The 20,220-nt window shown below is 46.5% G+C and overlaps 1 protein-coding gene across 7 annotated transcripts in view; it reads left to right on the top strand.

Moving 5' to 3' along the window:
- The window catches only part of LOC141065421 (uncharacterized), a 212,419-nt gene that overhangs the window by 10,650 nt on the left and 181,549 nt on the right, over positions 1-20,220 (top strand). For 4 of the 7 annotated variants that reach the window (XM_073557905.1, XM_073557908.1, XM_073557911.1 and 1 more), the window contains exon 2: positions 6,343-6,495. In XM_073557905.1, coding sequence (XP_073414006.1) covers positions 6,418-6,495 — 78 coding nt within the window. In that variant the 5' untranslated portion in view covers positions 6,343-6,417. Of the gene's footprint in view, positions 1-6,342; positions 6,496-20,220 lie in introns of those variants that run through there. The other 3 variants (XM_073557907.1, XM_073557910.1, XM_073557906.1) reach the window with 2 other exon arrangements.

Genomic DNA, 20,220 nt, shown 5'->3' on the forward strand with positions numbered 1-20,220 from the left:
GAAGATCTTCCACGTCTTGTCTACTATGTCTCACACGCTTCTTCTAGGTCTCCCTTGGCTACGGACTCATGAGGCAACCCTGGACTGGCGGTTGGGCGATATACTCTGCTGGGACCGTTCTGTCAGGAGAAGTGCCTGTTGCCCGTCCATCCGATGAAATTTGCCTGTCCGTCCTCGGCACCTACAGGTCTGCCGTCGGCTTACTGGTCCTTAGCAGACGTCTTCGACAAGAAGGAGACCGAAACTCTGCACCTCCATCGGCCATACGATTGTCCGATTGACCTCGTTCCTGGTTCTTCGCCACCCAGGGGTAGAATATACCCGCTATCCCCTGCTGAAACCCAAGCGATGTCTGAGTATATCCAGGAGAACCTTGCTAGAAGTTTTATCTGTAAGTCCTCCTCACCTGCAGGAGCGGGGTTTTTTTTTTTTTTTGTCAAAAAGAAGGATGGCTCCCTCCGTCCCTGCATCGACTACCGAGGGCTGAACAATATCAAGGTCAAGAACAAGTACCCATTGCCATTGATCCCGGAGCTCTTTGTCCGGCTTAAAAGAGCTCGAATTTTCACCAAACTAGATCTTCGTGGGGCCTACAACTTGATCCGCATTCGGTCCGGTGATGATTGGAAGACCGCCTTTAACACGCAAGACGGTCACTACGAGTACTTGGTCATGCCCTTCGGCCTCTGTAATGCCCCAGCGGTGTTCCAGGAGATCGTGAATGACGTCTTCCGGGATATGCTGTACTCCTGCGTGGTAGTCTATTTGGATGACATCCTCGTTTTTTCTCCAGACCTCTCGGCCCACAGAAAGAACGTGCATCAAGTCCTCCAGCGTCTGAGGGAGAACCGCCTTTATGCCAAGCTCGAGAAATGTGCCTCCTAGCAAGCGTCCTTGCCATTCTTGGGGTACATTATCTCGGACTCTGGTCTACGCATGGATCTGGCAAAGGTGTCCGCCGTTCTCGATTGGCCACGGCCCCATGGGGTGAAAGCAATCCAACGCTTCCTGGGTTTTGCGAACTACTACCGACAGTTCGTTCCCCATTTCTCCTCGTTGGATCGCCCCATCTCGTCCCTTATCTGCAAAGGAGCTAACCCAAAGGCTTGGCCCCCTGAGGCTGAAGACGCCTTCCAGTCGTTGAAACAAGCTTTCGCCTCACTCCGTCGCTTCATGGTCCTGAGGTTAGTAGACCTTTCACTCTCGAGGTGGATGCATCCTCTACCAGGGCTGGCGCAGTCCTTCTGCAGAAATCTTCTTCTGGCCGTTTCGTCAACTGTGGCTTCTTTTCTAAAGTATTCTCCACTGAGCAGAACTACTCCATTGGCAACAAAGAGCTATTGGCCATTAAATTGGCCTTGGAGGAATGGAAGGTGCCATACATCCGATCTTCACAGACCATAGGAACCTGGCGTACATCCAGTCTGCACAGAAGCTCAACCCCTGGCAAGCCAGGTGGTCCCTATTCTTCACCCGCTTTGACTTTGAACTGCATTTGCAGGCCGGCGATAAAAACGTTAGAGCGGATACGTTGTCAAGGTCATTCCTGTCTTCTGATACAGAGGAAGAACCTTCTCATATCATTGACCCGTCCAAAGTAATTACCGTGGCTCCTATCAAGTTAACTACATTACCTCCGGGAAGAACTTTTGTGGCTGAGAATAACCGAAAACGAGTGTTAAACTGGGGACATTTGTCCAAGATTGCCGGCCACGTAGGTGTCAAAAAGACTTTTTGCTTAATCTCTCGCTACTATTGGTGGCCTTCCCTTTCCCAGGATGTTAGAGACTTTGTGGCATCTTGCCCTTCTGCCCTTCCTGTGCCCAGAACAAGATACCCAGACAACCATCCTCCGGTCTTCTGCTCCCGCTTTCCGTACCGTCGGCTCCATGGCAGCACATAGCCATGGATTTCATTACTGATCTGCCTCGTTCTTCCGGTTGTACTGTGGTCTTAGTGGTTGTAGACCTATTCTCGAAGATGGCCCACTTCATTCCTCTTCCTGGACTACCCTCTGCTGCTGACTTGGCGAAGATCTTCATTTTTCATATCTTCAGAATTCACGGCTTCCCTCTGCACATCGTGTCGGACCGAGGGGTCCAATTCATCTCCCGGTTCTGGAGAGCTCTATGCGGACTTATGAAAGTGTCTTTGGATTTCTCTTCCGCCTATCACCCCCAAACCAATGGGCAGGTGGAACGTACCAACCAGATCCTTACATCCTATCTCCGGAACTTTTCAAATGCTCATCAGAATGACTGGGTCAGTATGTCCTTGGGCTGAGTTCGCCTACAATAATCACTCCAGTGAATCGTCCACCAAGTCTCCTTTCTTCATCATCTTTCGACAGCATCCCAGTGTGCCTCTACAGGTACTTCCTGTCTCGGGGGTACCTGCTGGCCATTCTCTGTCTGTGGAGTTCTCCAGGGTATGGCAGGAGACCAAAACCGCTCTCGAGAAAGCACGGGACAGAATTAAATTACACACTGACAAGAGGCGCCTGGACGTTCCTCCATATCTCCCTGGTGACAAGGTGTGGCTTTCCTCCAAATACATCCGCCTCATGGTACCATCTTACAAACTGGGTCCCCGTTACATTGGTCCTTTTGAGGTCCTCAGGCGGATTAATGATGTTGCTTACAAATTGAAGCTGCCTCCTTCACTCCGTATTCCCAATTCCTTCCATGTGTCGCTCCTTAAACCTGTGGTACTTAACCGGTTTCATCCTTCTCCAGGCCACACACCCCAGCCTGTTGGCATGGGGGATGAGTTTGAGGTGAATGACATTTTGGCCATGAAGAAGGTAAGAGGGAGAACCATGTTCTTGATTGATTGGAAGGGTTTTGGCCCTGAGGAAAGGATATGGGAACCCAGGGAGAATATCCACGCACCCCAGATTTTGTCTAAGTTCCTCTTCAGCTTTAGAAAGAGGGGGCGTAAAGGGAAGGTACTGTCACGACGCCTGTCACGCTGCGCTCACCTGGGGGCGGGACCTTGGTCCCGACGTCACCTCTTCCGGAGCCGCGGCCGCTCCGGGGGTCCCGCCAGGTGCGCACGCGCACCTCTCGTACTTAGGTTCATGTTTGCACCATGTTCTGTGTGCGCACACGTGCTCCTCTCAGCTCTATCTCCAGGTCCGTCCTCTCTATGGTATTGGAGGACTTGACCCGGAAGCCCTAGTGATCATGTGCTATATCAGGCTACCTCTTCCTATGGGAGGTGATTATTGTTGTGCTTCCTGGCTTGGTCTGCTGTGTCCCTGCCTGGCTGTGCGCTTTATTCGGGTCCTCTGCCTTGTATTCCGCTGTGGCTCTTGGCACACGCTCTGAACCTGCTCTCTGCCTTGTACTCTGTTGTGCCTCTTGGCACACGCTCTGAACCTGCACTCTGCCTTGTACTCTGTTGTGCCTCCTGGCACACACTCTTAACCTGCACTCTGCCTTGTACTCTTGTGCCTCCTGGCACACGCTCTATTCCTGTACTCTGTTGCACCTCCTGGCACTCCTGCTGCGTAACTCAGTACTCTGACGTGCTCCTTTGCACGCGTCCTGCTTTGCTCACACCCGGACGTACTAGTCGCTACACGCCATACATGCACTCGTGTGCCCGTCTGGTACTACTCTGTATCTAGCGCACTCCTGCTCCCACGCTTTACACGTTCCTGCAGATACACTCACCCTGTACCGTCCTGTACTCCACGTGTCCCTGTGTCCACGCTTTACACGTTCCTGCAGACACACTCGTGTCTCCTGCGAGCCGGCCACCTGGTGCCAGCAGTCGTGGTACCTTACCCCCTTAGGCTTGCCCCTGATACTCCCTGTATAGGGGGTGGTCCTCACTAGGTCAGCTCGCCCCGGGAGGGTTGGTTGTTATGATGAGTCACCGAAGGAGGAAAAAACAAAATACCAGCTAAGTCCAGAAAAACCAGAGAGGTTGGCAGCTATTGGATTGCAGACCCCTGAACCTAACCACAACAACTAGCAGTAGCCGTGGGGGGTTCCTACGGTGCCCTAGACCCCTCGATCACAGCCGGAGAGCTACACAGCCTAAAGACAGAAAGGGGAAAAACTAAACTGCCCCTGAGCAGACCACAAAGCAATAGGCAGCCCCCAACATATAATGACGGTGAGGCAAGATGAAAACACTAACACAGATAGAAAGATAGGTTGAGCAAATGATGGGGCCCAAGCTAACTACATAGGACAGGATAGGAAAGCTGCTGTCTGCCATCCGCAAAAACCCTATCAAAATGAGCCAACCGACTGATAGGAAAAACAGGCCCTGAAGTCGCTAGGCTTCAAAAGACTATATCAGCACTCAGGTATATTCTGAAGACAGAGCAAAAGATCAACAGATCAGAGACAAAAATGGAATTCAGCTCACCCCTGGCCGGGGATGGCAGAACTCCCAAAAAACAAGGCAAAACAAAAACAAAACTGAAGAGTACAAAGCAGAGCAGAAAAACTTAGCTTTGAGATGCAGGAATCAGACTGGTCTCCAAGAATCCAGCAGGAAAATCACCAGCCAGGAAGAAGGGCGTCGGCAGCCTTATATCCAGTCCTCAATTCCAGCCATCCAGTCATCATCTAGCTGCCCAGGTGTTTGATAATCAGCCTCACTACCTTCCTTCACCAGAGGAGGGAGTTCATCAGACCTCAATGGTGAAGGGAAAAATGAACTCACAACAGTTGGTGCCACGACCCAGAGGGTCCTCTCCAGGAGTAGTCACAGTAAGTCCAAAAGATGAAGTGAGCGACAGGCGTTTTGAGGCTGCTGACTTGTGGGTGTCAATGGGGATGTTGAAGTCACCCATGATGATGGTGGGAATGTCAGAAGAGAGAAAGTGGAGGAGCCAGGTAGAGAATTGGTCAATGAAGGCAGTGGTCAAGCCTGGAGGTCGGTATATGACAGCCTACTTGGAGGTTGTAGGGAGAGTAGATGCGGACAGAGTGGACTTCAAAAGAGGGGAGGACAAGGGAGGGAAGAGGTGGGGTTGGGTTGAAGGTGCAATTGGAAAGGAGAAGGCCCACTCCTCCACCATGTCTGTTGCCAGGGCGAGGAGTCTGGGTGAAGTGGAGGCCGCCATAGCATAGCGCAGCAGGGGAGGCAGTGTCGGTGGGTGTCAGCCATGTTTCAGTGAGGCCAAGGAAGGAAAAATTGCGGGAGGTAAAGAGATTGTGTATCACATGGAGTTTATTGCAGTTGGGGCAGGCATTCCAGAGTGATCCAGAGACAGGGAGCTGGGTGGTGGGTGTCAAGGGCACGGATTTGAGGTGGGAAAGATTTCTGGTGTTTGTGTTGGTTTGGGAACGATAGAAGGGGGTAATAATGGGAGGTATGGGCTGTGGGGGTCCAGGGTTGGGAGATATGTCGCCAGCAGTGAGGAAAAGTAGAGAGAGGTAGAGCAGGTGGGAGAAGGAGAGTGGCCGGCTTGTTTTGTGGGTTATTAGGAGAGATCTGAGGTTGAGGAGCAGGTCAGCGGTGGAGGTCAGGTGGGGGGGCAAGAGGGAAGGAGAGATTATTACTTGGGTAGAGGGTGCTGGGGTCTGTGGATAGCGAAGGAGAGTCAGGAGTAATGGAGGCAAAACCATTAGAGCGTATGTCAGCATGGTGAGAGTAAGTGTGGGGCTGACAGAAAGAAATGTATATTTTAACAGAGGTTAGGCGTTCCTTCTGGTCACTTCTGGCTCATTTCTGTAGTTATCCTTATAAAAGACATCCTTGCAAAAGAGAGCCCAAGGTCTAGACAGCCCTGTGCCTCTGAATTTATGGCAACTTAACAGCACATGAAAAGGCATAGGTGTGATCAGAAGGGAGGAGCAGCAGGGAGACTGGACACAGGAGACGATTAATTAGGAGTCAGAAGAGAAAATGCAAAAGGAGATGGATTCACATGGACAGATAAGGCCAAACTGTGCGTTACAGTCAATGAAATAAGGTGAGAAAGCAGCCAGGAGACACACCAGTGATAGAGAGATCCAGGGTGATTGGGATCAGGAGCGATGGGTGATGGTATTGCAGCAGTCAGAACACATACCAGTAGTAGATGTTGGCGTTATATAAATAAAGATTGTTAGTTACACAGATATGGATTCTGCTGTGTGCCGTCATATTAGAGGCCCCTAAACTTCTACACGGACCTCCGATATTCATGCAGGCCATAAGGAACCGAGGCTTCAGATGTCTTCATAGGATGTTGGAAAGCACAAGCCTGGTCCTAACAGGTGGAAAGTCTCACCCGATGGACAGGTGTAAAATACCTATTAATAATCTGTAAATGTCACTGTGCAATGAGATCAGATCTGTATGTGACTGACGGTGATGTCCTTGTATGATTTACAGCCTCCTATCATAAAGACCCCGAAGACCCAGATCCCTTCACACCACCCAGATTTCTCCCCGAATGACGAACCAGACATGGACGAAGACGAGAGCAACATTTCCAGAAGAATCATAGACTTCACCTCAGAGATCATCTCCCTGCTGAGTGGAGAGGTAAACTCTTCTATATTTCTATTATTATCTGCTGAGTGGAGAGGTAAACTCTTCTATATTTCTATTATTATCTGCTGAGTGGAGAGGTAAACTCGTCTATATTTTTATTATCTGCTGAGTGGAGAGGTAAACTCTTCTATATTTCTATTATTATCTGCTGAGTGGAGAGGTAAACTCTTCTATATTTCTATTATCTGCTGAGTGGAGAGGTAAACTCTTCTATATTTCTATTATTATCTGCTGAGTGGAGAGGTAAACTCTTCTATATTTCTATTATTATCTGCTGAGTGGAGAGGTAAACTCTTCTATATTTTTATTATCTGCTGAGTGGAGAGGTAAACTCTTCTATATTTCTATTATCTGCTGAGTGGAGCGGTAAACTCTTCTATATTTCTATTATTATCTGCTGAGTGGAGAGGTAAACTCTTCCATATTTCTATCATCTGCTGAGTGGAGAGGTAAACCCTTCCTTGGATTTTTAGGCAAAACAATTGTATTGTTACTTTTTACTTTTTAAAAATTGCAAAAAGGAAAATGACCAGATCCAAAAAGTTTGTGCTCCTGTAACGGGTTCTTCTGTGCTGTAATACCTCTTACATTACCACCCCGTTTCTCAGGAGGTCCACTCTGCTTTTCCTCACTTCTGGATGGAGGACGCTGGCTCGAAAGACTTTGTAACATGGGAACATATAAAAGATCACTGCTTCTCCATGTATTTCCAGTCTGACAACATTTTACTCATCGGTCTCAGAATACATATACATACAGAGGGCAGGACAATCAATATGTGTCGGGCCAGTAAATAACAGGCTCCAATTAAGACGCCAGACGTACGTTACAATAGCCGCAGGTGGCCGGCGACCCCCCGATCATTTACCGTGGGATTTTCAAAGGTGGGGGAGGTTAGAAGTGGGATATCTCATTTACCTCTGCCCAGGGGTCGCAGCCGGTTGGTTGCTGCATTAAGGGCATACATCTCACATTGCACCTATCCTACATGCATCTCCTATGCAGGGTGCTAGGGGGTTCTGTAACAGCACCCTTGGATATTTGTGTGCTCAGATAACTTTGACCAAGGATTCAGACCTGAATTAGCCTGTTAAGGTTTAGGTTCTTCACGTTCATCGCCAGGGGATATAAATTTCCCTGCGTTATGAAAACCCGGCATCCTGAAACCTTGTGTCTAAAAACATCAGCCATGTGTTTTCCTAAGCAGCTGCGTAGCAGTCTGAAAATGAAAATTGTGGCTCACACAAAGCAGAAGAAGGCTATCAGAAGAGAGCAAAGCGTATTCAAGTTGCCCTTTTCTCAGTTCAAAATGTAATTAAGAAATGTCAGTTACCAGGAACAGTGGAGGTCGAGTTAAGTTCTTGAAGACCAATCAAAATTTCAGTGAGACCTGCTCGTAGGATTGCTAGAGAAGCAAATCAGAACACCTGCCTGACTGAAAAAGAGCTTCAGAAAGATTTATCAGACTCTGTAGTTGTGTTACATTGTTTTACTGTTCAGAGACACCTGCACAAATACGGCCTTCATGCAATTGTCATCAAAAGAAAACCTCTCCTGCGTTCTCACCATTAAACTCAGAGTCAGAAGTTAAAAGAAAAGAATATCTAAACAAGCCTGATGCATTTTGGATACAAATTCTCTGAACTGATGAAGTTTAGAGATGGGCGAACCACTGGATGTTCTGGTCAGGCAGATTCAGCCGATCAGTAAAGAAAAAAATGTTTTGGATCTGGTAGAACAGTACCCGGACCCCATTTTCTTGAATGGGGAGCCCGAACGTCCAGAGTTAGCTACACTGTCATGTACATGACAGCGTGGAAAACACTGCCTCTTATAGACGGTAAAATCATTACCGCCGGTCTGACAGCTGCGGTTCCCACGCTGTCAAATGACAGCATGGGCCCGCAGCTGCGAATGGAGGTAAAAAGTTTACCTCCAGTCACTGGCGTCGACTGATGGGACTACTACTCCCTTCAGTCTACGACTGCTGTTGCTTATAACAGTTAAAGCAGGCGGTGGCTGATAGGAGGATTCATGAGCCAATGCCTGCGCTCTGAACATGAAATCAATTAAAGGGACCCTGTCACCAGTTTAGTGAAATAGCAGCTAAAAATATCACCTTATCAAGCGTCTTCACTGCTTTCCCTAAATCCTTATACAGTATAACCCTGTGACTCCCCTTGTATACTCCCAGAAACCTTTTTAACCCATTTACCCTCAAGGGTGGTTTGCACGTTAATGACCGGGCCAATTTTTACAATTTTGACCACTGTCCCTTTATGAGGTGATAACTCTGGAGCTTCCATGGATCCCGGTGATTCTGACATTGTTTTCTCCTGACATATTGTTCTTCATGTCAGTGGTAAAATTTCATTCAAATAACTTGTGTTTATTTGTGGAAAAAACAGAAATTTGGTGAAAATTTAGATTTCGCAATTTTCCAACTTTGAATTTTTATGCCCTTAAATCACAGAGATATGTCACATAAAATAGTTAATAAGTAACATTTCCCACATGTTTACTTTACAGCAGCACAATTTTGGAACCAAATTTTTTTTTTTCTTAGGAAGTTATAAGGGTTAAAAGTTGACCAGCGATTTCTCATTTCTCCAACACCATTTTATTTTTAGGACCACATCACATTTGAAGCCACTTTGAGGGATCTATATGATAGAAAATACCCCAGAGTGACACCATTCTAAAAACTGCACCCCTTAAGGTGCTCAAAACCACATTCAAGAAGTTTATTAACCCTTCAGGAGCTTCACAGGAAGTTTTTGAATATTTAAAAAAAAAATGAACATTTAACTTTTTTCACAATAAAAATTACTTCAGGTCCAATTTTTTTATTTTACCAAGGGTAACAGGAGAAATTGGACTGGAAAAGTTATTGTGCAATTCGTCCTGAGTACGCTGATACCTGATATGTTGGGGGGAACCACTGTTTCGGCGCATGGCAGGGCTCGGAATGGAAGGAGCGCCGTTTGACTTTTTCAATGCAAAATTGGCTGGAATTCAGATCGGACGCCATGTCATGTTTGGAGAGCCCCTGATGTACCTAAACAGTGGAAACCCCCCACAAGTGACCCCATTTTGGAAACTAGACCCTCCAAGGAACTTGGGGTGGGTCGCAGTGGCAGATTCAAACACGCATTCTGGTAATATATCTATTGCATTTTTTGCTGCCATTGTGATCGTTTTGATTCACTGCTTTTACCTCTCATTGGTCTGTTGCCCAGACACTATTGTTTTAGGATGATTATGCATTATAGGCATTGTTATTATTAACCCCTTCCTGACATGAGACGTACTATCCCGTCCACGGTACCCGGGCCCGTATGACCGGGGACGGGATAGTACGTCTACCGCGATCAGCGGCGCCCACCTGGTGAGCGCCGCTGATCGCGGCCGGGTGTCAGCTGATTATCACAGCTGACACCACCGGCACAATGTGTCAGGGGCGGTCACGGACCGCCCCCGACACGTTAACCCCTTGCACACCGCGATCAAACGCGATCGCGGTGTACCGGGAGTTAAAGGGAAGCATCGGCAGGGAGGGGGCTCCCTCCGTGCTTCCCTGAGCCCCCCACGGCAGCGCAATGTGCAGCGCTGCTGCGGGGGACTCCTTTCCTCCAGGCCCCCGAATCCAAGATGGCGACGGGGGCCTTCGGGGGCCTGGGGAAGCTGGCTTCCTCAGTGCCTGCAAAGCGCAGGCATGAGGAAGCCTTGTGCACTGCCTGTGACAGATTGCTGATCTGTCACAGTGATCTGTGATGTGACAGATCAGCGATCTGTCACAGGACAGTGATGTCCCACCTGGGACTATGTAATAAAGTAAAAAAAAAATTAAAAAAAAGTGTAAAAATAAATTAAAAAAAAAATCGCCAAATAAATTAGTAAAAAAAAAAAAAATATTCCCCAATAAATTCATTTTTTGAAAATAAAAAAAAAACCAATAAAAGTACACATATTAGGTATCGCCGCGTCCGTAACGACCTGCCATATAAAACTGTCCCATTAGTTAACCCCTTTAGCGAACCCCTTAAAAAATAAAAATAAAAAACGAAGCAAAAAATAATGATTTATTATCATACCGCCAAACAAAAAGTGCAATAACGCGCGATAAAAAAGACGCATATAAATATCCATGGTACCGCTGAAAACATCATCTTGTCCCGCAAAAAACGAGCCGCCACACAGCATCATCAGCGAAAAAATAAAAAAGTTATAACTCGCAGAATAAAGCGATGCAAAAATAATTATTTTTTATATAAAATAGTTTTCATTGCATAAAACCGACAAAAACATAAAAAAACGACCTAAATGAGGTATCGCTGTAACCGTACTGACCCGAAGAATAAAACCGCTTTATCAATTTTACCGCACGCGGAACGGTGTAAACGCACCCCCCCCAAAAGAAATTCATGAAACGCTGGTTTTTGTTCATTCTGCGTCCCAAAAATCGGAATAAAAAGCGATCAAAACATTTCATGTGCCCGAAAATGGTACCAATAAAAACGTCAACTCGTCCCGCAAAAAATAAGACCTCACATGACTCGGTGGGTCAAAATACGGAAAAATTATAGCTCTCAATATGTGGTGATGCAAAAACTATTTTTACAATAAAAAGCGTCTTTTAGCGTGTGACAGCCGCCAAACATAAAAACCGCCATAAATAGTAAATCAAGCCCCCCGTTATCACCCCCTTAGTTAGGGAAAAATAATAAAATAAAAAAAATGTATTTATTTCCATTTTTCCGTTAGGGCAAGGGCTAGGGTTATGGCTAGGATTAGGGTTAGGGTTAGGGCTAGGGGTGTGTTGGGGTAGGGTTAGGGTAGGGTTAGGGCTAGGGTTAGGGCTAGGGTTAGGGCTAGGGCTAGGGCTAGGGTTAGGGCTGAGATTAGGGTTAGGGGCGTGTTGGGGTTCGGGTTGGAGTTAGAATTGGGGGTTTCCACTGTTTGGGCACATCAGGGGCTCTCCAAATGCAACATGGCGTCTGATCTCAATTCCAGCCAATTCTGAGTTGAAAAAGTCAAATGGTGCTCCTTCCCTTCCAAGCTCTGCTATGCGCCCAAACAGTGTTTTACCCCCACATGTAGGGTATCAGCCTACTCAGGACAAATTGCAAAACAATTTTTGGGGTCCAATTTCTCCTGTTACCCTTAGGAAAATAAAAAATTGGGGGCAAAAATATCATTTTTGTGGAAAAAAAATGATTTTTTGATTTTCATGTCCGAGTGTTATAAACTTCTGTGAAGCACTTGGGGGTTCAAAGTGCTCACCACACATCTAGATAAGTTCCGTGGGGGGTCTAGTGTCCAAAATGGGGTCACTTGTGGGGAGTTTCCACTGTTTAGGTACATTAGGGGCTCTCCAAAGGCAACATGACACCCGCAGACCATTCCATCAAAGTCTGCATTCTAAAACGTCACTACTTCCCTTCCGAGCCCCGACGTGTGCCCATACAGTAGTTTTCTCCCACATATGGGGTATCAGCATACTCAGGACAAATTGGACAACAACTTTTGGGGTCCAATTTCTCCTGGTACCCTTGGGAAAATAAAAAAATGGTGACTAAAAGATCATGTTTGTGGAAAAAATACGAATTTTTTATTTTCACATCCGGGCGTTGTAAACTTCTGTGAAGCACTGGGGGGGTCAAAGTGCTCACCACACATCTAGATAAGTTCCTTAGGGGGTCTAGTTTCCAAAATGGTGTCATTTGTGGGGGGTTTCCACTGTTTTGGTACATCAGGGGTTTTCCAAACGCGACATGGTGTCCGATCTCAATTCCAGCCAAAAACGTCAAATGGCGCTGCTTCCCTTCCGAGCTCTGCCATGCGCCCAAATAGTGGTTTACCCCCACATGTGGGGTATCAGCGTACTCAGGACAAATTGCACAATAACTTTTAGGGTCCTGTTACCCTTGGGAAAATAAAAATTGGGGTGAAAAGATCATTTTTGTGGAAAAAATATGATTTTTTAATTGTACCGCTGTACGTTATAAACTTCTGTAAAGCCCTTGTGGGTTCAAAGTTCTCACCACATATCTAGATAAGTTCCTTGGGGGGTCTAGTTTCCAAAATGGGGTCACTTGTAGGGGGTTTCCACTGTTTAGGTACATCAGGGACTCTCCAAACGTGACATGGCGTCCAATCTGAATTCCAGCCAATTTTGCATTGAAAAAGTCAAACGGCGCTCCTTCCATTCTGAGCTCTGCCATGCGCCGAAACAGTCGTTCCCCCCCACATATCAGGTATCTGCGTACTCAGGACAAATTGCACAATAACTTTTGTAGTTCAATTTCTCCTGTTACCCTTGGTAAAATAAAAAAAATTGAACCTGAAGTATTTTTTTTATGAAAAAAAGTTAGATGTTCATTTTTTTTTAAATATTCAAAAAAATTCCTGTGACGCACCTAAAGGGTTAATAAACTTCTTGAATGTGGTTTTGAGCACCTTAAGGGGTGCAGTTTTTAGAATGGTGTCACTTTTGGGTATTTTCTATCATATAGACCCCTCAAAGTGGCTTCAAATGTGATGTGGTCCTAAAAATAAAATGGTGTTGTAAAAATGAGAAATCGCTGGTCAACTTTTAACCCTTATAACTTCCTAACAAAAAAAAATTTTGGTTCCAAAATTGTGCTGATGTAAAGTAAACAAGTGGGAAATGTTAGTTATCAAGTTTTTTGTGTGCCGTATCTCTGTGATTTAAGGGCATAAAAATTCAAAGTTGGAAAATTGCGAAATTTTCGCCAAATTTCCGTTTTTCTCACAAATAAACGCAAGTTATTTGAATGAAATTTTACCACTAACATGAAGTACAATATGTCACGAGAAAACAATGTCAGAATCACCGGGATCCATGGAAGCGTTCGAGAGTTATGACCTCATAAAGGTACAGTGGTCAGAATTGTAAAAATTGGCCCGGTCATGAACGTGCAAACCACCCTTGGGGGTGAAGGGGTTAATGGACTATAGATAATGATTGTGATAGGCTAGTGGCTATTCAATACGGATATCTGGTGTATCAGTAAGCAGCTTTTTTGTTGAGTTAGTGTGTTTACTGCTTGTGACTTCTAGAATTTGAGGCACTTTATGTATTTTATGTAATGTTGTAATTTAAATAAAATTTTCTTATTTATTTTTCTACATTCCTGGTGCCATTAATTTATTTATTTTTTGGCATTTTTTGTTATTGATGTATTACGGAATGTGACCTGTGGTATTATTTAGGTTACGAGGACTAATATGTATGCCTCCAAGGAACTTATCTAGATATGTGGTGAGAACTTTGAACCCACAAGGGCTTCACAGAAATTTATAATGTACAGCGGTACAATTAAGAAATCATATTTTTTCCACAAAAATGATCTTTTCACCCCAATTTTTATTTTCCCAAGGGTAACAGGACCCCAAAAGTTATTGTGCAATTTGTCCTGAGTACGCTAATACACCATATGTGGGGGTAAACCACTATTTGGGCGCATGGCAGAGCTCGGAAGGGAAGCCGCGCCATTTGACTTTTTGGCTGGAATTGAGATCGGACACCATGTCGCGATTGGAAAACCCCTGATGTACCTAAACAGTGGAAACCCCCCAATTCTAACTCCAACCCTAACCACAACACACACCTAACCCTAATCTCAGCCCTAACCCTAACCCTAATGGAAATAAATACATTTTTATTTTATTATTTTCCCTAACTAAGGGGGTGATAACGGGGGGTTTGATTTACTATTTATGGCGGTTTTTATGTTTGGCGGCTGTCGCACGCTAAAAGACGCTTTTTATTGTAAAAATAGTTTTTGCATCACCACATATTGAGAGCTATAATTTTTCCATATTTTGACCCACCGAGTCATGTGAGGTCTTATTTTTTGCGGGACGAGTTGACGTTTTTATTGGTACCATTTTCGGGCACGTGACATTTTTTGATCGCTTTTTATTCCAATTTTTGGGACGCAGAATGAACAAAAACCAGCGTTTCATGAATTTCTTTTGGGGGGGTGCGTTTACACCGTTCCGCGTGCGGTAAAATTGATAAAGCGGTTTTATTCTTCGGGTCAGTACGGTTACAGCGATACCTCATTTAGGTCGTTTTTTATGTTTTGTCGGTTTTATGCAATGAAAACTATTTTATATAAAAAATAACTATTTTTGCATCGCTTTAATCTGCGAGCTATAACTTTTTTATTTTTTCGCTGATGATGCTGTGTGGCGGCTCGTTTTTTGCGGGACAAGATGATGTTTTCAGCGGTACCATGCATATTTATATGCGTCTTTTTGATCGCGCGTTATTGCACTTTTTGTTCGGCGGTATGATGATAAAGCTTTATTTTTTGCTTCGTTTTTTATTTTTATTTTTTAAGGGGTTCGATAAAGGGGTTAACTAGTGGGACAGTTTTATAGGGCGGCTCGTTACGGACGCTGCAATACCAAATATGTGTACTTTTATTGTTTTTTTTTCCAAAAAATGAATTTATTAGGAAATATTTATTTCTTTTATTTAGCGGGTTTTTTTTAAAAATTATTTTTACACTTTTTTTTTTTTTTAAACTTTATTACGTTGTCCCAGTGGGGGACATCACTGTCATGCAGGCATGAGGAAGCTGGCTCCCTGCAGGCCCCAGGAGGTCCCTGCCGCCATATTGGATCCTGGGACCTGCAGGGAAGGAGGCCCCCGCAGCAGCGCTGCACATTGCTCTGCTGTGGGGGTCTCAGGGAAGCACGGAGGGAGCCCCCTCCCTGCCGATGCTTGCCTAAACCCCCGGTACACTGCGATCGTGTTTGACCGCAGTGTGCCAGGGGTTAACGTGCCAGCTGACACCCGGCCTCGATCAGCTGCGCTCTCCCTGTGAACGCAGCTGATCACACTAGACGTACTATTCCGTCCTTGGGACTTAGGTCCCAGGTCACATGGACGGAATAGTATGTCTAATGTAGGAAAGGGGTTAATATTGTAACTGTTTGAGTTAAGATATTGGACAAAATCAGGTCTGGCAGATACATCTCCACCCCAAATAATTAGGGCATCATCGATGTATCTGCCAGACCCATTAATCTGCTCCAAAAACGGATTAGACACGGAATAAATGAATTCTGACTCCCAGAATGCCATTAGCAGGTTGGCGAGGGAAGGTGAGAATTTCGCCCCCATCGCCACACCTGTTTGTTGTAAATAATAGAATTCACCATTAAATACAAAGAAATTGTGAGACATCAGAAATGGAACAACCTGCAGAATGTAAGCTTGTCATTTGAGAGAGAAATTACTGAATTTTTGCAGGTGAAAATGTAGTGCCCGAATTGCTACATCATGACGAATGCAGGTGTATAACGGTATTACATCACACGTCAGCCACATCGTCTTCGATGACCAAATGTTTTCAGAAGAAATGCCGAGAATCTGTTTAGAGTTTCTAATGTGTCCAGGTGTTCTCTGGACTAGAGGCTGGAGGAGCGAGTCCACCCACTGACACAAGTATTCATTTGTGGCCCCCATCCCAGACACTGTTGGTTGCATGGGGGGTGCACCATCAGTTTGGTGAATTTTGGGGACCCCATGTATTATTGGGAGAACAGGACTTTTCACCTCCAAAAATTCTGCCTGTTTCGCTGTCAAAACGCCTATATTGTGACCTTCTTTAATGAGACCGCTACTTCTTCCTCCGAACGCATGTGAAGGATTATATTTCAATTTTTTGTAAGTGGAATCATCAATCATTCCATCATCTTCAGATAATAATCCTTTGAGTCCACCACCACCACCACCACCACGCCACCTTTGTCACACGTCTTTATAACCAAACGAGACATTTCTTTTAATACTCTGCGTTGCTTATTGGAAACATTTCTGTTCGGTCTAGTAGAGGGTTTAATTTGTTATATAGAATCTGCAGTTCTTTTTCAACTATTTCTTGGAAACGCTCCATACAATTAGATCTGGTTTGCACCTGATAAAAGTATGGATTGTTCGTAACAACGTTAGGCGACTGTTCACATTCGTTAGCATTAGACAAAGCTTGCGGATCCAAGTCCTGCAAAGTAACCAGAGCGAACTGTTCTTTGAAATTCATGCTGGAGAATTCGTTGCTGGAATCGTTAGGCCGTCCGCATATTTGTTGAGACGTTTGTGCTTCTGGATCAATGTCATTTAAAAAATGCTTTTTTATTGTTAAATTTCACATGAACTTATTTATGTCCAGAATAGTAGAAAAAAGGTCAAAGTCCTGATCAGGAACGAAATTGAGACCTAATGAGAGAATCTGTGTGTGTTCCGCAGTGAGATTAGTGGAAGACAAATGTAAAGGGGCCTTTACACAGAGCGATATCGCTATGTGTGATACCTCCCACCGGCTCCCCGCTGTCTGTCGCTGATCGCGCAGCTCCATTTCTCATCGGGCGTTTCCTGCTGGCGCCGACGAGCGACGCGTGGACGCGGACGGAGGACGTCAGGATCGCCATGTCTGAAAGGTAACGACCGCTGCTGCGTCGCTGTGAGATCTGCCTGTGTGGCAGCTCACTAGCGACCATTTAGCGAAGCACCAGCGATCCTGACCGGGTCGTATCGTGGTTGGGATCGCTGGTGCATCGCTAAATGTAACGGGGTGTCACGCTCACCTGTTGTAGCTGTCAGGAGTGGCGTGACAGGCGAGCGTCAGCGGGCCCTGAAGATGCTGAGACTCCAGGGGAAGGTAACTCTTGGTGGCCGGGCAGGGGCGCAGTATCTGAGATCAGGAAAACGGACACAGGACCTGCGGGAGGGGAGGAGCGATGGAGAGGCACTCTGTACCCGCAGGACCTTCCACCATGTGACCGCTTGTCACAGGAGGGGGCGGGGCTTACCCCCGGGACCCAGCGGGTGACAGGCAGGAGACTAAGTCACACAGGGGCTGAGCAGCGGTGATAGTCAGATAGAGCAGGGGGTCATACACAAATCTAGCAACGCAGTACAGACTCAGAATGGCAAAGGATCGTCAGGTGCAGCAGAGGGTCAGACACGGGTCGGGCAACGCAGTATAGAATCAGGATGATAGAGAGCAGTCAGGGGAAGCAAAGGGTCAGACACGGGTCGGGCAACGCAGTACAGAATCAGGATTGTAGAGAGCAGTCAGGGGAAGCAAAGGGTCAGACACGGGTTAGGGCAACGCAGTACAGAATCAGGATTGTAGAGAGCAGTCAGGGGAAGCAAAGGGTCAGACACGGGTCAGGGCAACGCAGTACAGAATCAGGATTGTAGAGAGCAGTCAGGGGAAGCAAAGGGTCAGACACGGGTCGAGCAGTACAGAATCAGGATGATAGAGAGCAGTCAGGGGAAGCAGTGGGTCAGACACGGGTCGAGCAACGCAGTACAGAATCAGGGTGATAGAGAGCAGTCAGGGGAAGCAGTGGGTCAGACACGGGTCGAGCAGTACAGAATCAGGATGATAGAGAGCAGTCAGGGGAAGCAGCAGAGGGTCAGACACTGGTCGAGCAACGCAGTACAGAATCAGGATGATAGAGAGCAGTCAGGGGAAGCAGAGGGTCAGACACGGGTCGAGCAGTACAGAATCAGGATGATAGAGAGCAGTCAGGGGAAGCAGCAGAGGGTCAGACACGGGTCGGGCAACGCAGTACAGAATCAGGATGATAGAGAGCAGTCAGGGGAAGCAGAGGGTCAGACATGGGTCGAGCAGTACAGAATCAGGATGAGAGAGAGCAGTCAGGGGAAGCAGCAGAGGGTCAGACACTGGTCGAGCAACGCAGTACAGAATCAGGATGATAGAGAGCAGTCAGGGGAAGCAGAGGGTCAGACACGGGTCGAGCAGTACAGAATCAGGATGATAGAGAGCAGTCAGGGGAAGCAGCAGAGGGTCAGACACGGGTCGGGCAACGCAGTACAGAATCAGGATGATAGAGAGCAGTCAGGGGAAGCAGAGGGTCAGACACGGGTCGAGCAGTACAGAATCAGGATGATAGAGAACAGTCAGGGGAAGCAGAGGGTCAGACATGGGTCGAGCAGTACAGAATCAGGATGATAGAGAGCAGTCAGGGGAAGCAGAGGGTCAGACACGGGTCGGGCAACGCAGTACAGAATCAGGATGATAGAGAGCAGTCAGGGGAAGCAGAGGGTCAGACACGGGTCGAGCAGTACAGAATCAGGATGATAGAGAGCAGTCAGGGGAAGCAGAGGGTCAGACACGGGTCGGGCAACTCAGTACAGAATCAGGATGATAGAGAGCAGTCAGGGGAAGCAGAGGGTCAGACATGGGTCGAGCAACGCAGTACAGAATCAGGATGATAGAGAGCAGTCGGGAAGCAGAGGGTCAGACACGGGTCGGGCAACGCAGTACAGAATCAGGATGATAGAGAGCAGTCAGGGGAAGCAGCAGAGGGTCAGACACGGGTCGAGCAGTACAGAATCAGGATGATAGAGAGCAGTCAGGGGAAGCAGAGGGTCAGACACGGGTCGGGCAGTACAGAATCAGGATGATAGAGAGCAGTCAGGGGAAGCAGAGGGTCAGACACGGGTCGAGCAGTACAGAATCAGGATGATAGAGAGCAGTCAGGGGAAGCAGAGGGTCAGACATGGGTCGAGCAACGCAGTACAGAATCAGGATGATAGAGAGCAGTCAGGGGAAGCAGAGGGTCATACATGGGTCGAGCAGTACAGAATCAGGATGATAGAGAGCAGTCAGGGGAAGCAGAGGGTCAGACACGGGTCGAGCAGTACAGAATCAGGATGATAGAGAGCAGTCAGGGGAAGCAGAGGGTCATACACGGGTTGAGCAGTAGAGTACCAAATCAGAAACCAAGAGACGTAAACCAAGTCCAGAACAGATCATACACCAAACAACGTACGAGAACAGGCGAGAGGCACTAGCGATGCAGGGTCGGGCACACTCTAGTTAGGAGTATAAACGACAGGGAGGGGTGCTCACCTAAGGATATAGAAACCCTCCCTGCCGTCAGAGAGAGGCTCTCCCTATTAACCCCTGCACCATCTGTCCAGAATCCCGAATAACTCGTGACGCGGGGCCTTAACACATTTCTGCATTCTTCCGATTGTCCTAATATTTCCTCCTCCGAGTGTTGATTCCTTGACCTCCTGCGGTGCCGTCTGCCCCCACTTCTTTTGCGTTTTTGAGTGGCGATAATCCTTTTTTGATGCACCAGAGGCGCTTTCATTCAGGCATACATCCAAGGCACGAAGGGGGTTATCCGAAGAGTCCAGGTCTGATGAAGTGAAAGATGCATGCGATTGGGTGACCTTTCTGGAGGCTTTGCGCCTATTGTGAGCCTGGCTGTGCTTGAGAATAGATTTGGGAGTTTTATGAACATGATCCCAATTGCCCCATTCATATGTTTGGTTGGTAGAATAGTCATTCAAATCTCTGGCAAACGTTCTCTTTTTGCGCTCCATAATTTCCTCTTCCAAGGTAGTAACGTTTTGATTCATGGAGGCTACAAGAGAATCAAATTGCGTGAGAGATTTGTATTCTACCATAGAAGAATTGAATGAGTCCATTTCTTGTCGCACTCCAATTTTAATTCCTCATATTTTATCATTAGTCTCATTAGATTTAAGGAACATTTGCTTACAATTCTGTTCCATTCGTTTTTAAACTCCTCTGAGTAAATGGTAGTGGGCGATTTATTTATGTGCAGACCCTTTGGAATCATTTCCTTTGCTACATAGTTACTTAGCGTAGCATGGTCCCACCAAATTTTCGT

This window comes from Dendrobates tinctorius, unplaced genomic scaffold (assembly GCF_039654945.1).
Source record: "Dendrobates tinctorius isolate UK_male_01 unplaced genomic scaffold, ASM3965494v1 ptg000251l, whole genome shotgun sequence".
Taxonomy (NCBI): domain Eukaryota; kingdom Metazoa; phylum Chordata; class Amphibia; order Anura; family Dendrobatidae; genus Dendrobates; species Dendrobates tinctorius.